Raw genomic sequence first — 24,038 nt, 5'->3', positions numbered from 1 at the left:
TATCACCATTGAAATAATATTCTGCCATTCTATTTTTCCTACCAAAGTGGATAACTTCACACTTATCCATGTTATATCGCATCTGCCATGTATTTGCCCACTCACTCAACCCGTCTTGAAGCCTCGTAACATCCTCCTCACCACTCTCACTCCCACCAAGTTTCATGTCAGCAAACTTGAAAATATTACATTTGGTTCCCTCCCCCAAATCATAAATAGCTGGGTCTCGAGCACTGATCCCTGCAGTACCCCACTAGCCACTGCCTGCCATGCCGAAAAAGACCCATTTATTCCTGTTTCCTGTCTGCTAATCCATGCCAATATATTATCCCCAATCCCACGTGCTTTAATTTTACACACTAGCCTCTTGTGGGACTTTATTAAAAGCTTTCTGAAAATCCAAATACACCACATCCCACTGGCTCTCCCTTATCCTTTCTGCTTGTTATGTCCTCAAGAAAGTCCAGTCGGTTTGTCAAACATGATTTTCCTTTCAGAACGCCATGTTGACTGTGTCTAATCCTGATATTTTCTAAGTGTCCTGTTATCACATCCTTTATAATAGACTCTAGCATTTTCCCTACCACTCATGTTAAGCTAACCAGTCTGTACTTCGTTTTCACTCTAGCTTTTTTAAATAGTGGGATTACATTTGCTTTGTGGAGAAAAACACCAAAATCTTCTGAAATATGCATGAAACCCTGACAGCAAATTTTCTTTATTCTTTCATGGGATAAGCACGACATTGGCAAGGCCAGCATTTTTGCCCACCCCCAATTGCCTTTGAACTGAGTGACTTGAGAGGCCATTTCAGAGGGCAGCTAAGAGTCAACCACACTGTCTGGAGTCAAATGTAGGCCAGACCAGGTAAGGATGGCACATTTCCTTCCCTAAAAAGGATATTAGTGAACCAGATGGATATATACGACACTTGATGATAGTTTCATGGTCACCATTACTGAGATAAACTTTGCATTCCAGATTTATTAATTGAATTTAAATTCCACCAGCTGCTGTGGTGGGATTTAAATACATGTCTCCAGAGCATTAGCTGGAGCCTCCGCATTATTAGCCATGACACGACCACTACGCCACCGTCTCCCTACAAATAAATTACAGTTACAGGACAGTATTACAGGTGACATTAAGTAACATCCCTCAGAATTAGAGTACTTTCTCTCAATGGGAAATGCAAACAGCTGGGTCTCCTAGTTTTCAAAACTTTTCTGCAGTGTCCATGCCACAGACTTGACAGTAAAAGAGAACCTCCTGGATATCTCAATCCTGAGCCCACCATCAATTAATTACCAAACATTTGGCTCCCCAAATTGTCAGACAGCGGTCAAAGGTTTTACAGTATTTGCTACAACTTGCCTGTGTGAAAATCCAATTTATTTCCAGTGATGAAAATCCAACTATCACCAGCTACATGTCGGATATTAACTTACAACTCTCACTATCACCTACCACTACAACATGAGCCTATGCTCAAAAAAATCTCATCTCACATTCAATGGCGAGTAGCATTAATATATGCTAACATATAACGATAATAATTTGTACATTTTGTACAATGCTTGGGCATTAAAGGGGTTAAAACAATAAACTTGCATGCTGGCAAGGGTATGCAGGCAAGTGATGAATCTGGAAGGGAATGTGCACTAAGCAAAATTTGGGAACCTCCTCTCGGTCTACATGCCAGCTCGTCTTCCCCAACTTTCAAGTCTTTGTTCTTCCACTATCACATTTTCAGTGATCTTGTCTTGAACCACATTGGCCTGACTGTGCACGAAAATCCTCCAACTTGCCACCTCTCCTTAGAAGCCCCACTAAAATTTTCACTTGGTCATACTTATTAAACCTACAGTTTAGTATCCAAGTTTGCATTTCCTCAGAGCTGTGCTGAAGTAGCATTCTGAATTATCTGCTCAAGTCTCTGGAGAAAGGTTCTAGGATGTTGACCCAGTGACAGTGAAGGAGCAGTGATATAGTTTCAAGTCAGGGTAGTGTGTCTTTAGAGAGGAACTTGCATGTGGTGGCATGCATCTACTGCTCTTGACCTTCCAGTTGGTAGAAATCACAGGCACTGCTGCCACTGCGGTGAAGGGAGTGAATGTTCAAAAGTGGTGGATGAGGTGATCAAGCAGGATGCTTTGTCCTGGATGTTGAGCTTTGAGCATTGCTGGAGCTACACTCATCCAGGCAAGAGGCGAATATTCCACCACACTCCTGACTGGTCCCTTGTATATGGCAGACATAAGGACGTAACAAATAGTAGTCAGCCACAAGGCTCATTGAGCCTGCTCCACTACTCAATACAACCATGGCTGATCTTCACCTTTAACTCCACTTTCTCACCTGTTCCCCATATCTCTCGATTCCCTCAGAGACCAAAAATATGTCTATCTTAGCCTTAAAGATGTTCAACAATGGGGCATCCACAATCTTATGGGCTAACAAGTTCAAAAGATGCAAAAAAATTCACAACCCTCGACTGAAAATATTTCTCGTCTAGGCCCTAAATGATTGGCCCCTTGTCCTGAAGCAACTCATTCCTCAGTTAGATAGGGGAAACAACCTGTGTCTCCACAGTCAAGCTCCTTCAGAATCTCATGCTGCAATAAGATCACCTCTCATTCTTCTAAACGCCAGAGAATATAGGCCTAATTTACTCAGCATCTCATCATAGGCCAACCCTCTCATCTCAGGGACCAATCTGGTGAACCTTAGTACCGCTTCAAAAGTGAGCCTACCCTTCCTGAAATATCGGAGACCAAAACTGCACAGTACCCAAGATGTGGTCTCACCAAATCCCTGTACAATTGTAACAAAACTTCCTTATTCTTGTACTCCAATCCCTTTGCAATAAAGGCAAACAAGCCACTTTCCTTCCTACTTAAGTACCTGAATGCTAATTTGTTGTTTCTTGTAGGAGTCTTTTTTTTTTGCAAAAATATACTTTATTCATAAATCTTCAAAAACATTTCGAACATTTTAAATCACCATTACAAAAATACAAACAGGTTCAACTTTTACAAACTGAAACACAAGGTGTATCAGAAAAAACAATGAATATTTCAATCATTGGCAGACATACATTTTAATCTGTACAGACTGAGGGGCTCTTGTAAGAGTCCCTCTGATCATTTACAAGTTTCAAATTTAAAATGTTCTACTTTGCTTATTACCAAAAATGAATAACCTCACATGCTCCCACATTATATTCCATCTGCCACCTGTTGTCCACTTAATTAACCTATACCTTGTCACAGACTCTTCTTGTCCTTCTTACAGCTTAAACTCTCACCTAGCTTTGTATCGTCAGCAAACCTGGATACATTACTATCCGTCTCTTCATCCAAATAATTGAGGTTGTCAACTTAGAAATGCCCCACTTATCCTAGTCTTTGCTTCCTGCCCGTTAACCAATCCTCTAGCCCTGCTAATATATTACCTCCAACTCCATGAACCCTTATGTACTAATTTTTTTGTGGCACCTTATCAAATGCCTTTTGGAAACAGGAGTATTCACCAGCTCTGGCTCCCCTTTATCTACCCTAATGGTTACATCCTCAAAAAATTCTAAATTTGTGAAACACAATTTCCCTTTTCTAAAGCCACGTCAATTTTTGTCTGACCATACCATAACTTCCGTGTGGCATTACACAAACTTAACATGCTCAGGCCCTTAGCCACCACCAAAAGTTATAGAACTGTTAAAAACTAGCATTTTCAAAGAAACCAGATCATATCTCATGGCAAGGTAATTGCTTATAAATATCAGAATTGTTCATTCTGTTCAACAGACAATATCAGGAATAAAGAATTTATTTTGGCTTTTCTGTTAATCCAGAATTAGAAAAGGAAGAGTCACATTAATATTACAAATTGGGCTGATACAAACAATACTAAAATCCCTATTGGGAAAAATAAGCTTTCACTGAATCCCTGAAATAGTGCAGGAAACAAATTCTAGTTGTGTTTCCATAGAAACCTTCCTTCCCCCACCCTACGCATGACAGGAAATTGCTCTATTTCAGGTGTAAAATTAGCTACATTGTACAAACTTAATGATAAATTTCCTTTACTGCATAAATGGGGCGTATCTTGTGATATTAAAATGCTGAAAAAACAATTCACATCAATAGCCAGTTCATTTCTGGCCACTTGAGATACTGGCAGATTTCTAACCAAATGGATTTATTTTTTATTTCATTCATCCATGTGGGCATCACTGGCTAGGGCAGCATTTAATGTCCATCCTTAATTGCCCTTGTTCAGAGTGCATTTAAGAGTTAACAACATTACTGTGGGTCTGGAGTCACATGTAGGTCAGACCAGTTAAGGATAGCAGGTTTTCTTCCCTAAAGGGCATTAGTGAACCAGATGAGTTTTTATGACAATCAGCAATGGTTTCATGGTCATCATTAGACTTTTAATTCAAGATTTTTATTGAATTCAAATTCCAACATCTGCGGGATTCAAACTCGGGTGCCCAGAGCATCACTCCCTGGGCTTCTGGACAATACCATTGTAACAATGTCACTATGCCACCACTTCCCTTAAATAATTAAATATAGCTTATCTGGGGTAACGAAAATTCTTCAATGTGCAGATGAGTGTTTTAATTAATTTTGTAGTTTAAGGCATATTTAAGCAAAGAAATGGCTCTCATTTGTTAAAATGAAACTAGTTCACAGGAAGGGCACAATGAAAATATTAAGAGACCAATATGAAATTTGTATTTGTAACTTATAACCAATACACTGCACCTGGACTTTTAAAGGTGCAGTATTATTTCAATTACTTTTAGTTTTGTTTCAGAATTCCATTTTCTTTCAATGTTTACAGGAGTAACTGCTGCTCTGGATAGAGAAATCCATCAGTGCTATCAGAGCCCAATTTTAAACAGAAAATAAATGGCTACATCTTCAGAGCTGCAATAACTTAAGTTTCAAGATAAAAAGGTGAAATGCCATTGAGTATTTTACCAAGTGACCTAACGACTGTGGTTTCCAGTCTTTCCTTCCTCCACCGCCCATTCTAATTTACTGCTAACATGTTAACAACCAACTGCAAAGCCCTCAACACTGCATTTGAACCAGTTCAAGATGTAATTATACAGAAAATGCTGTACATTTCAACTTAAACACGTATAACCAGAAAAAAGATCCACGAATACACTACCAGCTCAGAGCACATTAAGTCATTATTACCAAGATCTGAATTTGGTGCTCAAGATGGAAAATAATTGCATACCTCAACAGCCCCCTCACATCCCTCCCTCAAAATGCAGCCTTGCACGACACTGGCTTAGAACATCAAAATGCAGGGTGAGCCCAGCCAAAGTGCAACCACACAATAAACACCCTATTTAACAGGCCAGCAATATGTGCCATACCTATAAGCCTGGGCCAAATAATGTTTTGCGCAACTATGCAAGATCAAGTTCCCAAAAATGGACAAGCAGAACAAACAGTAATCAAATCTTCCCTCTCAACTCACTGCTCAAAAATACAGCTTCAGACTTCTGGGGAAACGCACACACACTTAGCAAAATGTAGATTTTAATGGTTCATGGTGGATTTAAGTATCAACGTTGCGGACAAAAGTGGGTTTAATTTAAAACAGCCCTGATTTCTCCTCTCACCACCTGTCCCATAAACACAAAGGTGTTTTAATTTTGATTTCCCCCTTTAAGCGGTGGCATATTTCCCAACCCCTCCAATTTCTATTAATAGCCCCACAGCAAACTCGGGATAGGGTAAACTCAGGGGGTCAGGTTATTCTCTCGCAGTCAAAACAAGGGGGTCGTTGTTCAGCCCCCAGTGCATTCATACAAGTACACAAGTCAGGAGTGTGATGGAACACTCCCCACTTACCTGGGTGAGTGCAGCTCCCACAACACTCAAGGAGCTTGACACCATCCAGGACAAAGCAGCCCGCATGAGTGGCTCCATATCCACAAACATTCACTCCCTCCACCACCAATGCACAGTCGCAGCAGTGTACACCATCTACAAGATGCACTGCAGGAATTCACCAAAGCTCCTTCGATAGCATCTTCCAAACCCACGACCACAACCATCTACAAGGACAAGGGCAGCAAATAGATGGGAACACCATTGCCTGCAAGTTCCCCTCCAAGTCACTCACCATCCGAACTTGGAAATATATCACCGTTCCTTCATTGTCAGTGGGTCAAAATCCTGGAACTCCTTTCCTAACAGCACTGAGAGTGTACCTACATCACATGGACTGCAGCAGTTCAAGGCAGCAGCTCATCACCACCTTCTCAAGGGCAACTAAGGATGGGCAATAAATGCTGGCCCAGCCAGCAAAGGCCATATCCCATGGATGAATTAGAGATAACAAATAAGATAAAAGATGGATAGAAGAATAAAGATCCACAGAAAAAAGACCACAGAATAAAGAATTGTTTCACACAAGTCCAGAGTCAAAGTTGGATGGTGTATTGGAAGACTGATGCTGGATATTTGACTGTTCCAGTAGAAACGTCTTCCATGATGGGATAGGCATGTAAAGATGAATTTAGTCTTGTAGGTGATGGTATTGAAGTTCAGAAATCCAAGTAGAAACAAATGTAGATTTTTCATTTCAGGGATGTAGGTCTCACTGGCTAGCCCAGCATTTATTGCCCATCCCTAATCACCCTCGAGGTGGTGATGGTGGTGGTGGTGGACTGAACAGTCCAAGTGGTGCAAGTACACCCACAGTACTGTTAGGGAGGGAATTCCAGAATTTTGACCCAGTGACAGTGAAGGAATGACAATATATTTCCAAATCAGGATGGTGAGTGGCTTGGAGGTAAACTTCCAGGTGGTGGTGTTCCCATGTATCTGCAGCCCTTATCCTTCTAGATGCTAGTGGTCGTGGGCTTGGAAGATGTTCCCTAAAGGGCCTTGGTGAGATGGGGGCTGGCCATTCAAGCCTGGACTGAGCCCTTGTTCTGAGCTGCTGCTCACTGGGTGGAACACAGCAGACTGATGGGAAGTACAAGCATGACAGTATCACAGGTTCTTCCAGCTAGGGGGTCATGTCACACTGTCTATTTTAGCTTTGACAAAGTATGTGTATTTCTTTGTCTGGATACTTGAAATTGTTAATACTTCAACCATTAAGAATTTGAAAGAAAAAAAAAGGTGCAGGGTCCTTTGCCCTAGCAGGCTGCTAGTGCAGTTGGCCAGGCCTGGCTTACGAAAAGTACATGGCCTTTGTATAATTCGCATTGAATATGATCAAAGTGTTTCAAGCTCCATGTTTGAATCCCTGCAATCAGGTTTTCATCCTTACCACAGTAACAAAATGGCAGTTAAAAATTAAACAGACACAGGGAGAATTGTTCTACCTACCACAAATTTTGTGCAAAAGGTAAAAATTATGCACAGGTAATTTCACCCAACATTTGTTGTTCACTTTCACAAATAAATTCATATGGCTGGACAAAAAAAACAGTAATTTGAGAACTACTTTGGGATATCCCAAAGATGCGAATGGCATTATAGAAATACAAGTTGAGTTCCATACAAATTTTGCTTTATTTCATCCTTACTCAGTTTGTCTTGATATTTTGCAAAAAGACAAAACCTTAGATTCACAAGTTTCAGAGGACAGCTAGTCTATTTCAGCTCCACTGCATATTATCTAATAAGGCAACCATCAAAACAAATTAAGACAAAATAACCGAAGACACTTTTCAGAAATCAACTGCAAAGCAAAATACTATACTCCACATTCTAGCCCTCTGTCTCTGCTAAATGGCTTTATCTGCAGATACTCATGTTTGCCAGATGGCTTCATTAAAACTATAAAATTTGTACAGAAAGTCACTTAATACTTGAGCCACTGTCAACTCAACACCTGACTTTTAACACAAGGTAAGCAAAGAACACTAAATCACTTCATAAAATTACTTTTGTCCAAGGGAAAATGAAGTGCGAGAATACTCAAAGCCAATACTCTCAGCTTAAATTAGAATCCTAACAGCAACAGCTCCATAACAGTTGTTTCAGAGCAGTATTTTAAGTGTGATCTGACACCCAATTAAATTCAGCTTTGACATGAATTCAAGAAGCAAGAGAGACACTCACAGCAGCTGTGACACTGTATAGCAATTGTAACTTTTTTGTACTATGTACAGCCAAATGCCAGCATCCTTCAAAGTGAATCATTTTTAAAAACAAACTTGGTTATGTCGGCTTGACTGGTTAATTAAGTAGTCCATTGAATATTACACCCAAGTAATAAGAAACCAACTGAGCAATGGCACTAAAAAGGTTGAAGGATAGTTCATACAAAAGGACATGCTATGAGCAGTTTGTTCAGACCAGAATAGATAATAATGTCATTAATTTTGCGGGGGGGTGGGGGGGGGGGGGGGGGTTAAACAGAATTCAGTAGTTGCATTACTCAGGTGTCAGTCTTTAAGATACATGGAATAGATATTTTGGCTCTAACACTTCCGTAACTAATTTAAAATAACAGCAAAATACTGCAGACGCTGGAAATCTGAAACAAAAACAAAAATTGCTGGAAGACCTCAGGTCTGACATCAGAACTGATGCTGTTCTGAAGAGTCATAAGGACTCGAAACGTTAACTCTGTCTTCCTCTCCACAAATGCTGTCAGATCTGCTGAGTTTTTCCAGCAATTTTTGTTTTTGTTTCTGTAACTAATTGGTATGTCAAACCACCTGTTAAGTGCAGTTAGTTGTTCAAAATTAACGTTACCTTTCATCAAATACAATCCATAAATTTGGTGCCAATTTCTAACTTAAGCTATTTTAATATTAATTTTTAAAAGTACTACTTGGGATGCATTCTTTATTTGGTGAAGCAGGTATCTCAAAACATTTTATGGCACCTGGCAGTGGTTGCAAATTACTGGGCAGATATAGATACATAAAACGGTTACAGCACACAGTCAGTCAAGGCTATGCTGACTCTGCAAGAACAATCCAGCTAATCCCACTCTTCCACCCTCTACTCATAGCCTTACAATTTTTTTTTCCCTTGATGTACTTGTTTAATTCTCTTGAAAAGCCATAACTGAACCTGCCTCCACCACCATTTCAGACAGTACATTCCAGGCCCTAACCACCTCCTATGTAATGTTTTCCCTCATGTAGCTTTTGGTTCTTTTGCCAATCACCTTAAGGCATTGTCCATTGATCCTTGAACCCTCTGCACAGTCTCCGCACAGAGAACAGTTTCTCCCCAATTACTGTTTCTAGACCACTCATGATTTTGGACACCTCTATTAAATCTCCTCAATCTTCTCTTAAGGAAAAGAAACACAGGTTCTCCAATCTATTCAGAAGTCCCTCCCCAGAATCATTCTTGTACATCTTTCCACACCCACACTAATGCCTCCACACCCTTCTTGTAGTGCAGTTCCCAGAGGTAGACAATACTCCAGTTGAGGCTGAAACAATGCATTATAGAAGTTAATCATAAGTTCTTTTTTCTATACTAACCCAGGATCCTATATGGCTTTTTAACCACTTCTTCAACCTGCCCTGCCATCTTCAACAACGTGTACATATACACCCATGTCCATTCCTGCTTTCCTTTAGAACATTGCCATTCAGTTCCATTAACTCTCCTTGTTCTTCCTACCAAGATGCATTACTTTCACTCATGTTATATTTCAATTTCCACACGTCCGCACATTCCACCAGCCTACATGCTCCTGAAGTTCATCACCATCCACCTCAGTTCATAAGGTTTGCAAGTTTTGTCTTATCTGCAAATTGAAACTGTGCCCTTTGCACCCAAATGTTCCTTTCTCCATCTAAAAAGCAATTAACCACGAATATTTCCTGTGACTTAGCCAGTTTTGTATCCAAGGTGCTACTTTCCCTTTTATTCCACAGGCTCCAACTTTACTGCCAAGTATGGCACTGTTATCAAATGCCTTTTGGAAGCCCATATACAACACAACTACATTACCCTCAAAATCAAGTTAATTAAACAATTTGCCTTTAACAAATACACGCTAGCTTGTCCAAGTGAAAGTTTGAGTTTCATCTGAATTGATCAGGTGGTTTCCCTTGCAATAGTAGCAGACAAGAAAGGAGACCCAAAAGGAAAATAATATAGGAAAAAAATGCTAATTGATGCCATACCTAGTAAGAGGAAGTAATCTGGCACATTTCCTGTAAATGTCATATTTAGGCTCAAGGTAAAACAGCAAAATTAGATGTGAGGTGGAAATATGTGAAAGAAAATATTCACTACAATCTATAACCCCAATAGTACTTGGTACACTCCAACCACTGAATCACTAGGATCAATGCCACAGAAACGAAGCATCTCAATTTTAAACTTATCTTTAAGTGCATTAATTTCTGAAGTCAGAAATTCTCTTTTTGCCTAGTCTCACCATTGCTATTTAAAATAGGTAATTCAACTAGGCGTAGATTACATGCATCATAGCGCCACATAAAGTAATTTTGTTACTTAAGGTGAAGCATTAAGATCTTTGGCTGCTCTTCCCTGTAGCTCAACATCAACAGCCAGCCAGATGAAAGTAAAACTGCTGTGTTTTGTTACACCTGCAACAGCAAGGCCCCTTTCCTACCTTGGTCTTAGCACTAGTCTTTACTCTAACAGTAGACAGAAAATGGTTGAAGCAACAGCAGTGTGAACTTAATTAATTGTAAGCACATTAATCACAACCTCTATACTGACTTAGTTCTTTCACTGGTGTTATATGTCACAGCTGTACATTGTACATGCACAGTGGGCAACTGTCATAGTCTCAATGCATTCCTATAACCATACTGTCACCAGACTGCGAAAGACGATGGGATTCAGTCTCAGAACTTTGAGGGCAGATGAGATCATCTGCTGCACTTTTATGGCTAATCAAGCCAATTCTGGAAAAGCAAAGTTTGCACAAGTGCCACATGGGAACTTGTGCCTTGCTAGCGGTGCAGGATGATCTTTGCTGACACCTTGTTTGCAGTACAGGCATCTGCTTTGGAGCTTCAGAAACATGTCGTCACGGTTGTGAGTCCTGTGTATGTATATCAGTGTAATTAACTACAATTATATTACTGCTTTTCCATTTATATTGACTGTGCATCTACCTTACTGTGAAGCTCTGGTACAGTTTAACCAGATGCTTTGTTACTGGCCATGTGATACTGCTAAGCAGTCTCAAGCGAAAAAGGTAGAATTAGAATGGATGGCTAGTGTCTTATTTTTTCTTTTTGGATGGCACAGACAAGATGGGCTGAAAGGCATCTTTGTGCTGTAATTTTTCTATGGTTCTAAATACTCAGCAACCCGACATTTTCACAAACCTTTTAGTTATAATTAAAAGGTCGAGTGATCTGGAAATATCGCATGCCAGACAGAACGGGACACCACTACCTACAAGATCCAGGGGGCACAGTGGCAGAAAATCATAAGTCAACACAGTGCTCTCATGTACCACTCAGACTAGTTTTAAAATAAGCAACCTGCATCTTGGGCACAGACAATGCAGGGGTAAAATACCTAAAGCCAAGTTGATCCAAAGTCAAAAATTCCATATTAAAGCTAAAAATGAGCCTGAGTGCAAAGCACAGCAGTTAAAAACAGATCTTCACAGTGAACAGAGAAGTTGAACTTCTAAAAAAAAGTGGGATAATCAAAATAATGGTCAACAAAATGGATATCTATTCTACCAACAACTTTCAATTTCAGGTGTTTTTCCCAACTATCTAAAAAGGTTGGGCATTCACAAATGATTTTGAATAGTTTTTCGTGTAAAGAAATTAAAGTCCATTTCAAAAACCTGCTGCATTAAATAACCCCCGTGGAATTGGAGACTAACTCTCACCACCACATCTAAAGATTTGGCCACCACGATATAGGAACATTAGAACTAGCAAGGCAACATGCGACATTTCTAACTACTAAAAATTACAATATGTATGGCGCTTCACTTGTTTGCCATTTTACTCCACACAAGGCACATTATTAAAAATGTGCTTAATTTGGAAATTACGTCACAAACATTGCAAAAAATTTGCTGTTTAAGATACACTATCCTATATCATTGCTGTAAGAAGTTTCAACAAGTCACAAATTACAGTTGTGTACTTTAAAAGTCATTTAATTAATTGACAATATTTTTGGTCATCAGGTTTTTGCTTGCCTGCTCATGGAGAGAAGCAGTTCATCAGTATTTCCTGGACTACAGTTCAAGTCTTTTCCTGGGAAAGTACAAGATCATGGGATCAGAAAGCAGCACACAGTAAGTGTTTTATACATGGATGAGGAGAAAAGAGGCAAAGGAGAAATTGCATCATTATTTAATTTCCAAAAGTGGAAAAACTTAAGCTGGACTAGCTCCTTAAAATCTACTATTTGTAAATTAATTCAAAACTTTAATCTCCTGAATTTGTAAATTACAAATTGACCAAAATTGAGCAGAACGCAAGCAGCATCATTCTGACTTTGAAAAGCAATCTTAAATATCAAATAAGGTTTTCAAATCTACTTTTGGGTTCAACACAATTCCTAGATTAAATTAGTAGACTTTAGTGTACATATTTGATGTTATATCAAGTTTTTAAAGAGGTGAGAAAGGTGACCACGAAAGTTACTCCGATTCAACATCCATAAATCACTGCTGAAAGCTACATGTGATGACAGGATCAAGTTCAGTCAATCCACCAACATTAACTGTCTGGCTCAGAAATGAAGAATGGCCACTTAGAGAAGGTACCAGAAAGCTTCCATGGAAATTATTCCCCAGTAGGAGTCACCAGCAGCAGAACAGAAACTTGGATAAGAAATACACAGCAGCACAACATAATACTAAATTTAGAATAATGTAATTTAGGGTTGTGTAATCTTACATTTGTGAACAGTTGAAAGGAAGTTAATAAAGGGTGTCAAGATCCCATCCAGTGCTACATAAAGATGTGGCAAAAGCAAAGTCAATGCCAACTGTGCCATCTATTAACCTGAAGCTCAAAATCACTCAAATACTTAATACACAGCCTATAACTCAGTCAACTTCTAATTGTTTGGGCAAGGCAGCATCACTGGATAAGGGAGTTTAAAAAAGTATTTTAGTGGAAACATTTATCCACACACAGCAAGTTTATAATGCAGTGATGTGGAAAACGTCCAAGTATAGTAATGATAAATTGCCCTGATTGACAACATCACAAGACCCTCTGAGGCTATTCCCAACCCTCAAGTGGTTATCTAGACATTCAAAAACATAATTCCAGTCATATGCATCAAGAATGGTGCACAGAACCCTTCCAGAAAGTAAAGACTACCTCCAAAAACAGAAGGGACCCTTTAAATGTTCATACATGGTCTCTACACAAGGCCGTTTCAGCCAGTCATCTCAAGAAATGTCACTTTTGGGCTAGGCCTGGAACATTTAAAGTAAAATACCAAATACAGATTATGGAATGTACATTTAATCAACCAAGAAAACTATGCAAAACATATAATCTATTTTAAACATTGGCACAAAATTAAACACTTTCTTGGTTGGTCTGAAGATTTTTGTTAAGGCAGCACTTTGAAAGCTCTGACCTAATTAAGTGCACCATTTTCAACATGATCATTCCTTGTCTTCCCATTGTCAGTGTCACAAACTCTTGAAGTCTGCTCCTGAACATCTTTGGTGAAGCACTTATTTTTGACACCGCCAAAGCTTTGATCATATCTGGCAGCATGCACTTCCTAAACAAATCATATGGCTTCACACCAAGGCTACAGTTCAACTAACTTTCTCGCAAAATAACTTCACACAATAACTAATACTCTTTAGTCCTCAAAGTTAAGACTACAGCCGCTCGCTATTCTCTCAATCATCCCATTCACCGCGGGATAAGTTTGTGAACACTTAAAAAGATAACTGACTCAAGGATAGTCAGAATGGCTTTACAAAAGACGTATCTAATTTAACAATTCTACAAATGAGGGAAATGGAGTGCATAGATAGGAGAAATGTGCTAGATGGTCCATCAGAGCTTTTATTTATTCAGGGGATGTGAGCATCGCTGGCAAGGCCAGTATTAAAGTCCATCTCTAAATGCCCTTAGCCACCTTTGAAACACTGCAATCTTTTACAAATATTCTCTAGCAATTTTATACAACATGGTTGCTTTCTAGGCCACTTCAGAGGGCAGTTAAGAGTCAATTACACTACGGTGGGTCTGGAGTCACATGTATGCCGACCAGGTAAAGACAGCAAATTTCCTTTCCTAAAGTACATTAGTGAGCCTGTTTTTTTTTTTAAAAAAAACAAAAGTCAGTAGTTTCACAGTAACCATTACTGAGACTAGCTTTTTATGCCAGGTTTTGATTTATTGAATTAAAATTCCAACATCTGCGATGGTAGGATTTGAACTCATGGCTCTGGAACTTCAGTCCAGTAACATTAGCACAATGCTAGGGTTTGCTAAACTGTCACATAAAAGACTTGATGCCAAAATTAAAATACAGGGTAGAAGCAGCACAGCCATGTGATAGGGATCTGGCTATGAGTCAGAAAACAGCATAGAGCGAAGGAGTATTTGTTGGATGGTCTGCGACATGCAGATGATTTGTTTTCCTTAGATACAAAAGGATATTGCAGTTATTAGATACCAGATTACAGGTATAGGAAGCTAGGTGGTTACAGAATACATACTGATTAACTCAATGGGCAAATAGTGATGCAGAAATGTGGGTTTTAAAAGTTTAAAGCATCAAAGTGATGCTGAATATGTACAAGACTTTGGTTTAAGTAGTGCATGCAGTCCAACCTTTAAAAGGATATTACAGCTATGATACTATAATTCACAATAATACCAGGAGAGGGTTATGGTAATGAAGACTTTAAAAAAAGGATTTTTTTTTAAACTGAATCACAAAAAATTAAACAGAGGTTTCCAAAATTTGAGAGAGCAAATAATAAACAGCAATTCAAAGAGAGAAAACTTATTACTAGAGCATAGCTAGATTATTGGAACTTGAAACGCTATGCAATAAACAGGCAATTAAACAACTACCTAAAAAATGAAAACGTGGAAAAGAAATTTGGATTAGAACAATTAGCTCCAACTAAAAAAGTACAGAACTCAGTCACCAGCTGTGCCAGGTTCCACGATTCACCACCATGCCCTATTCACTTTTGCTGATCCTAAATCAGATGCTCCCAAGGATCACAGCCTTCAGTGCTGTGCAATAACTGAATCACTTCAAGCTCCTAAATGCTATTCAACAAGGCTATGGAATTCTATTTGTCTATTCTTTCAGGAGTTTTTAAAATTTAAAACTGTAATTTACAGAAGTTAACCAATAGCTATTCGCAATCTTTCTTGTCATCACCTTTGGTTCAGTGCCCCTCTTCTGATCTCAAATAAACATATCTGTTCTCCTGGTAAAGCCATTTTGGTTGAACTATTTTCCTCTTTCATGCCACTTACTTTCCCACCAATCATCCTATACAGGCTCAAAATTTGAATACTAGTGTTATATTAGAGTCTCCAGTACTCTTGCACTTCTGCACAGAACACTAAGAAAAAGGTCTAAAATGCAATCCTTCCCTTACCTCCATCATAAGCTTTAAAATAAAACTGTTGTCACTTCATTTCTGTTGCTCTTTCTAAGCTTTAAATATAGCACACTCTTTGATGTTCCTCACCGTAAAGATCAGGATACAAGTACCTGCTTTAACTCACATATTCCAACCTCAAAATTATGAAACTTCAGATAGCTCAGCTTTTCTTCTCTTGTACAATCTTTAAGGGTTTCAAACACCCTCAATTCACCACTACCTCTTGTGTTACATGAATAGAAAGATGCTTCAGCCTGGATATGCTGCTTGAAGATATGGGCTTTCACCCTATACTTGTTTTTGCTCATAGCAAAAGGCGAGTTTTCAATAAGACAGTTTGTGATCCAAAATCTGCACTCTCCCGTGTGTCACTGAGGGCCACTTGCCCAGGGTTAATGGCTGCAATTATAGTTTTATAGTGCAAAGATTATCACCCAGGATGTCCAGATTATAGCTGTGTAAGATCCCATCTCCTTCAAAAGGAGGCAAATACTGCACCAAATTAAGTTTATTTCTGTTGAGTAGAAATACTCTGCAAAATAGAGACATTGCTTTGAAAACAAAGATATAATCAATCTGCAAGGTACTCCAACAGCTCCCAAAATTGCCACAGTATTACCACGCACAGCAGAATAGTAGAGTAGATTTTTTAACATTTATTCTCAGAATATGTCTACAGCTTACTTATGACCCATCCAAATCACTCAAATGTAGCAATTCTTTGCATAACTCAGCAGCTTACAAGGCCAATTCAGAGGGCATTCCAAGAAGTGCAAACTGGACTGACATTTAAGACAGACCCATTTTGGCTGCCACAATCCCTTCTCTGAAGGGAACCTGTGAAAACAGCTGTGACTTGGGTTTTGTTTTCTTAAACCATCTGCTCATTCTCTCCCAAACTCCCCCACCCCCAATGTTGACCCACAAATTTCCAGACATGGGATTCTAATGCACAACTTGCTCTGATGGGATCTGAACAACAGAACATCCAAGTCATTGGTTTAGACTACCATACCCATGGATTCTGATCACCGTGGATTTTTAAATTAAACAAGATTAAACATAATCATAACTTGTTTTTAATCTTACCACTGACTTTGATCAGCAACATGCTTATCTGTTAGTCACAGAAAAACTGTACGGGGTTGAATAACAATTCCAATCCCACAGAAGCAAGTTACCAATTCAATAAAGTGCATTATTCTGCAAGTACAATTGTTACAGCCCATTAAAACAGTCAGAAACTAGAGTGAAATGTAAACGATATGGCCAAGTACAATGAAAGTTTCATTCAAGCTTTAAAAATTAAAGATGATCTATTTATTTTATACATCAAAAGAGAATTAAACACTGTATATGATCCTAGGTTTTCACCATCTACCCATTTATTTTCACCGTTAACAGGAAGAACTTCAAGGAGTGGCAGAGCTTCATGAACGTTCACTATTGTTATATGCTGGAAGCCTTACAGTAAAAGCACAAAACTTAGCTTTAATCTTCACAGCGTTAACAAGAACCATACTGCAGTGCATATTTCATTTGCCTGCGAGGCAAATAACCTGATCACTTGAAACAAACATGACAGGAGTCAGAAAAAAAAAGATAAGACCTACATTAAAAGAATCAAGTTGAACTTTAGCATTCTGAAACACTTGAGTTGATTGAAAAATTTGTGCATATAGCAACCAATTTTTTCCGACGATTTTTTTTCTTTCGTAACACGTTGATGCTTGCTGGTTTTACTTGTGCCAGTAGCCTAACACCTCACCTATGTGACCATTCTTCACATGTAACTCTATGTCGTGTGTCAAAAACTAGTTAAATTTGAAGGGCATTATTATAAAGCCCTATTATGTTGCCACTAGAACTGTAACCACATGCATTTTCAACAAGAGTGATTGAATAGTTATGAGAAGGGTAAATTCTGAATATATTTTATTGAAAAATTGGTTCATTTCTGAATTGGCAAAGTAGTACATTGGGATATTTGACTCAGGAAAAAGCAAAATTTCAATGCTTAAACGAATTTTAGAATACTCAAGTAATCCATAAAAAAGGAATGGATATTAATTTTTTACTCCTGCCAGATTAAGCACAAGTAGTCAGAAAGTTAAGTAACATGAGTCTGCTTTGCTCCCAACAGTACAGTATTATTCTTTTGAGTCAGACAGATCAAAAAGCACAGAATTATTTGTACCTGCCAACAATTTGAGTGTTAAATTAACATTTCCATGTATATCAAGTAGCATGTGAATTACAAGGAAAGAAATTGCAAAAGCAAATAAAGGAGGGAGATCAGGGGTTAAAATCAGATGCAAATTTAAATCATGGTACACATTTGCTAAACTACTGTAGATACTACTTATGCATTTGTAATTGCTTAGACTGCAACATCCCAATTTAACGAAATTGCAAAACATATCAATTGTTTTCTCAACTTTGGAAAGGAGACAAATTCTTAAATTGTTACCCTTAAAATGATTTTTTAAAACTTTGCAGTCCTCAACTGCTATAGCAAGCCATCGCCCGAGGCCACAAAAAGTAAAATATCAGAATACCTCAAAATACATATCCTGTAACCTTGGAAAGATTTGTATAATTGTGTCCTTTCATACCCCGTGGACAAATTTAATTTTATGTGCTCATTTTCTAAGCAGTATATGATCAGAGCTTTGTTTTAGTAGGTAGCAGCTGAAGTCTACACCTCATTAAAAATTAACAGGAAAACTTAATTATCCCAACACAATAACGTATTAATGTTTGCAACGCAGTACTTTCAGAAAACAGTTCAATTAAAATAGAACTCTAGGCTAAAAACAATAAATGTGATTAAGTTCACTTCTGTGCTCTCTGTAGTTTATGATCCTCCATGATGAACCCATCATGGAGGCTGTGTATCATATCTTGCATGAAAATTCGCATTCTCAAATTTCACCGTTACCTGGGAGATGTGGTTAATGGAAGACTCCATTCTCCGTAGTTGTGAGGCTTGAATATCCAGCAATTGGAGCACATTGTTCGCCAAAGCATTTATCTGGTAAGCAACACTCGCAAGGGACTGGGTGGTGTATGCTTTTGTTTCCTCAAGGGCCTTTCTCTTGTCTTGGGCCTGTCGGATAAAAAGAATACTCAGGGGATTAAATTTCTATAGCAGATAATAAACTATCACCACGTTACACTATTTTTAAATCTGGAAACTTCAGCAAGTATAGCAATACCAATAACTTTACAAAACTGATTGCAACTAAATCATAAGCATTTTAACAACACTGATAGAAAATACATTGCAACTGGCTGCTTGGTGAGAGGTCTGTCAAAGTAAAAATAATAAACTGCATATGCGGGCAAATAAATTTGTGAACTTTAGACTGAATGTATTTACTTGAAACTTCAAAAGATTCCTCAGGTGAACAAGAAGCATGAGTAGATTGGATTCTATGTTGTAAACATAACAGCGTTGATAGAATACATTATCCTCTGGCAACAAGCCCAGTTTCTAACAGAGCCAAGTGAGAGAAAGTAATCAGCATTAAGTTGCCATTACAACTTAATGTAATAACCCACACTGAAGAAACATTTTTTGTACAGCAACGAAGGAGGCAGCAGTAAAAGTATCTTGTCACATTTATTCAATGTAGACCACAGAGGGTTAAGTTCAGCTAGCCTGACAAGCTGCTTTTCTTCCATTTGGCTTAGGAACAGGCACTATTGTCTCAATTTTAAGGTGAAGTTCCCTAACCAGTCCAGTGCCTTGCTGGAAAGCAAGTCTAACAGCAAAATGTCACCTTCAAACTGTGCCAGACAAATACACACTGGCGAGTTGGAATAAGGTGCTGTAACACTGCATCAAGTCATGATTGAAGCAAGTTGCAGTCCAACATATTAAATGGATCTATGTCAAATGAATTCAAAATCAAAGGTACAAGTATTATTTGAAACTTTACACAAACCCTACAATTCAATAATGAGTCAATTAAATTAAAATAAATACATAAAAAAAATCTCACTGAGTACCATACATGATATTCTACCAAAGTCTAAATCAGTGGCGAACACAAAACTAAACAATGTTCTTTTTAAACCACAATGCATATCTGAGCAGATAGGTACTGTTTAAGACAACGAATTATAGGCAATTGCAGAATAATTCAGCATAGAAATAGAAAATTTATCACACAAAAGCCGGTCATTCAGCCCAGTGTCTGTACCAGCCGAAAAGGATAGACAGACAAATCCCACCTTCCAGTTCTTGGTCCATAGCCCTGTAGATTAGTTTTTCCAAGCATACATCCAATTTTCTTTTTTGCCATGAAGGTTTTGGCCTCATCAGGCAACAGGTTCTAAACCACCAACACACTGGTTCAAGAAATTCATCTGATCCTTCAGCCAATTGCATCAAATCTGTACCCCAGGTAATCTATACCCCAAGTCATTAACCACGAAGCCAAGGAAAATAGACTAAGCACTTCATTACGTCTCCCTCAATTTTACACAGCTTAATTAAAATCTGCTTTCGCCCCTTCTGTCCCAAGGAAAGTAACCCCAACTTGCTCCATCTTCCCTCAACCAAAATTCTCCACTCCTGGCAACATCTTCCTAAATCTCCGCTGGACCCCTCTAATGCGATCAGATCTTCCTCTCATATAGTGACTAGAACTATATGCAATAATCTAGCTATGGCCTAACAAGTATTTTGTATAATTCTAGGATTACCTCCCTCCTTACATTCTACACCTCATAATAAAGCCAAGTATGCCACTGTCACCTTAACCACATTATCAAGCTGTCGTGCTACTTTCAAAGATCTGTGGGCATGCATTCCGAGATCTCTGTTCCTCAAAATGGTAGTATTGTGGCTACATGGCACAGTGGAGTGCACTTAAAAGCAACAGCTCTGCATTTAAGTTTAAATCATTGACATACCATAGATAAGTTACAGCACAGGGGAGGCCATTCAGCCCATCTTGTCCATGCCAGCCCGAGGACACCCAGGTGCCCTTTCTAATCCCACCTTCCTGCAGCCAGCCTATAGCCCATACATCACGAATAGCAAGAGATAAGCACTAAGCGCTGCAGAACGCCACTCAAAATAGCCTTCCAGTCACAGAAACACCCAACCCTTTTCATGCTGACTGAACTAATTTTGGATCCAACTTAGCAGTGGTTGAATCCCATAGGCTCTTATCTCAAACTACTGCCAGGTGGAACCTTGTTAGAAGCCTTGCTAAAGTCTATGTGGACATCAGATACAATCAGCTCATCCACCCTCCTGAAACCTCAAAAAAACTCATGTAGTTAGTCAAAAAAAACTCAAATCCACATTGTCTTTGATTATAATTCATCATTTGAAAAGGCATGGATTACTGTCCCTCAGGACTTTTTTCAATGTTTTGCCCACCAAGATTAGGCCTATAATTACTTTGGCCATTTTTGCCTCCCTTTGTAAACAATGGTGCACTATTTGCAGTGCTCCAGCGCCAAACCTGCAGCAAGAGAGGTTAGGAAAATCATGAGTTCTGATGAAAGGTGATCAGTGACCTGAAATGTAAATACTCTCCACAGGTGTTGCCTGACCCAATGCATATTTCCACCATTTTGTTTTTATTTCAGATTTCCAGCAACTGAAATATTTTGCTTTTGCTACACCTCTTCTGAGCAACCGACAATACATTTTATCAGGACATGGTGATTTATCCACTTGCAAAGATTTTCCTTCACCATGTTGGCCCCTTCCAAAATTTCACACTCCTCCTTAGCCATAATGTCTACATTGTTTCCTTTGTGAGAACGGATGCATAGTATTCAAAAAGAAGCATACCCATATCTCCCCCATTCGTAAGTTACAGAATCACAGAATTGTTGTTACGGTGTAGGAAGATGCCATTCAGCCCACTGTGTCTGCACCGGCTCTCTAAGCATTTTAACTTAGTGCCAATTGTCTGCCTTTTCCCCCCAAAACCCTGCACATTTTTTCTATTTAGAAAATCATTCAATACCCTCTTGAATGCCTCAACTGAACCTACCCCAACCATACTTACAGGCAATGCATTCCAAACCCTAACTACTTGCTGTGCGAAAAAGCTTTTTCTCACCTTGCATTTGCTCCTTTTGCAAAACACTTCAAAACTGTGCCCTCTGTTCTCAATCAGTTTATGAGCAGGAACAAAAACAAAAACAGAATTACCTGGAAAAACTCAGCAGGTCTGGCAGCATCGGCGGAGAAGAAAAGAGTTGACGATTCGAGTGCTCATGACCCTTCGACAGAACTATGAGCAGGAACAGTTTCTCCCTATCTACTCTGTCCAGATCCCTCATTATTTTGAAAACTTCTATCAAGTCTCCTCTCCAAGGAAAACAGTCCCAACTTCTCCAAATCTTTCTTCATAACTGAAGTGTCTCATCCCTGGAAACATTCTCATAAACCTCTTCTGCACTCTCTCCAATGCATTCACATCCTTCCTACAGTGTGGCGCCCAGAACTGTACGCAATACTCTAACTGAGGTCTAACCAGTGTCTTATAGAAGTTCAGCGTACGTCCCTGCTCTTGTACTCTATGCCCCTATTAATGAAGCCGAGAATACTGCATGCTTTAGAAACAGCTCTCTCTACCTGTCCTGCCACTTTTAATGACTTATGCACATACACACCCAGGTCTCTCTGCTCCTGCACACCCTTTAGAATAGTATCCTTTATTTTATACTGTCTCTCCATGTTCTTTGTACCAAAGTGTATCACCTCACACTTCTCCATATTGAACTTCATCTGTCACCTATCTACCCACTCCACCAATGTGGCAATGTCTTTTTGGTCTCTAATCACTCCCACTTTTCCTTAATGTTCTCTTACTCTTTATGAAGTTATAAAAGATCCTTGGTTTTCCTCAATTTTATTTGCCATGTCCTCTTTACTTTCTAACTTTCCTTTGTAATTTCACCCCTGCATTTTGTGCACTCTATTCGGCTCTCTGCAGTATTGAGCTCTCTGTATCTGGCATAGGCTTCCTTTTTATGCCTCATCCTAATCTGTACTCTATGACATCCAGGGACAATCTATTATTATGGAAACACACTTTTCTGAACCCTCTAACTTCTCCTTGAATACCTCCCACTGCTCAGACACTGATTTATCTAGCTTATATTAAAAGGAAAGTCTAATTTTTTAAATCAAAAATTTTACTCAATCTAACTTTATCCTTTTCCATAACTGGATTAAATCTACACTAAAATAATCCCCCCAATGAAACCATCTGCCCAGCTTCATTTCAAGAGTTCTCCTTTGAGAATTTTGCACCCTCTATACCATTTGGACCAAATTTATCCCAGTTAATATTAAGGTAGCTGAAATTCTCTATTACTGTCCTCCTATGTCTGCACTTAAGTAAACACGACTGAGTGCAACTTGCGACAAAGTGCAAGCTTGGAAGCTCGGTGAGGGAATTTTAAGGGTTAACCTGTTCAAAAATCAGGTCAAGTTTGTGCTGAGTATTTAACTACAATTTACTATTTAAGTTTCCTTCAGTCTAAGTAAGGAATAAACAAGTTCCCTGGAGATGCAGCTCCAGTTAATTAGGCAGCTAGTTCAAACTGGCCTCTCTAGCCAGCACTGCCTGACTCAGCTCTGCAGAATTTCAGCTAGTAAAAACACCTGTATTTATATGAAGCGCGCAAAACAAGCAAGAACGATGATATCAGCTCATGACTGAGTGCAAGCTTGGGAAATTGGTAAACAAACAAACTCAATGCAGTGAAGGTGCCACAATTCTGACCTTTTACCGAAAAGGGGGCAGTTCGAGAGGGAGCCAGAGACCAGCAGCGGAACACAAGAGCTAAAGTTCTGAAGCATTTATTAGGTGATTAGGTTCTGAGAGTTAAGTTTTTTTTTCACTCTATAAACAGGGTCAGTAGTTTAAACTGGGACTGAGGAGATAAGTACAGTATTAAATTTATAGCTCAATTAGTTAAACCACTTGATATAATTACAGATAACGAATGAATATTTCTAAACCTAATTTGTTAAATAAAACACAGCAAAGAGGGCAGAACCGGCGATGTGGAGCAGCTGCAGCATGTAAGCTAATGGACATCGTGAGATCCACAGGAACCATATTTGCGGTTAAGCATCTGCAGCGTGAGGAACTTCAGCTCAAAGTTTTAGCTGAGTCTGAGCTTCAGAAGCTGCGATAGCAAGGGCAATAGTTCCTTGGACACTATTCCAGCAGGTAGTCACACCCCTTGGACTCCTTCGAATTTGGTCTGTAATCAGGGACTATAGGGTCTGACTCAAAGCGAGGTAGGTATGGGGATCCAGAAGGTAGCACTGGAAGACCCTCAGCCCTTGCAATTGCCCAACAAGTTTGAGGTTCTTGCATATCATGTGGACAAGGGAACTGCAGGGAGGATGAGCAAACTGACCACATCACTATGGTGCAAGGTTTTGAAAATTCCTATGGAATCTG

General features: G+C 39.0%; 1 protein-coding gene across 12 annotated transcripts in view; it reads right to left on the bottom strand.

The window, feature by feature from the left end:
- Nucleotides 1-24,038, bottom strand: part of abi1a (abl-interactor 1a) — a 107,852-nt gene that overhangs the window by 55,129 nt on the left and 28,685 nt on the right. For all 12 annotated transcript variants that reach the window (XM_041184637.1, XM_041184640.1, XM_041184646.1 and 9 more), the window contains one exon: nt 18,524-18,691. In XM_041184637.1, the coding sequence (XP_041040571.1) occupies nt 18,524-18,691 (168 nt within the window). The remainder of the gene's footprint in view (nt 1-18,523; nt 18,692-24,038) is intronic.

Source organism: Carcharodon carcharias, chromosome 3 (genome assembly GCF_017639515.1).
Source record: "Carcharodon carcharias isolate sCarCar2 chromosome 3, sCarCar2.pri, whole genome shotgun sequence".
Taxonomy (NCBI): domain Eukaryota; kingdom Metazoa; phylum Chordata; class Chondrichthyes; order Lamniformes; family Lamnidae; genus Carcharodon; species Carcharodon carcharias.
Note: the sequence above shows the minus strand (reverse complement) of the source record. Positions and strands in the feature narration are given on the sequence as shown.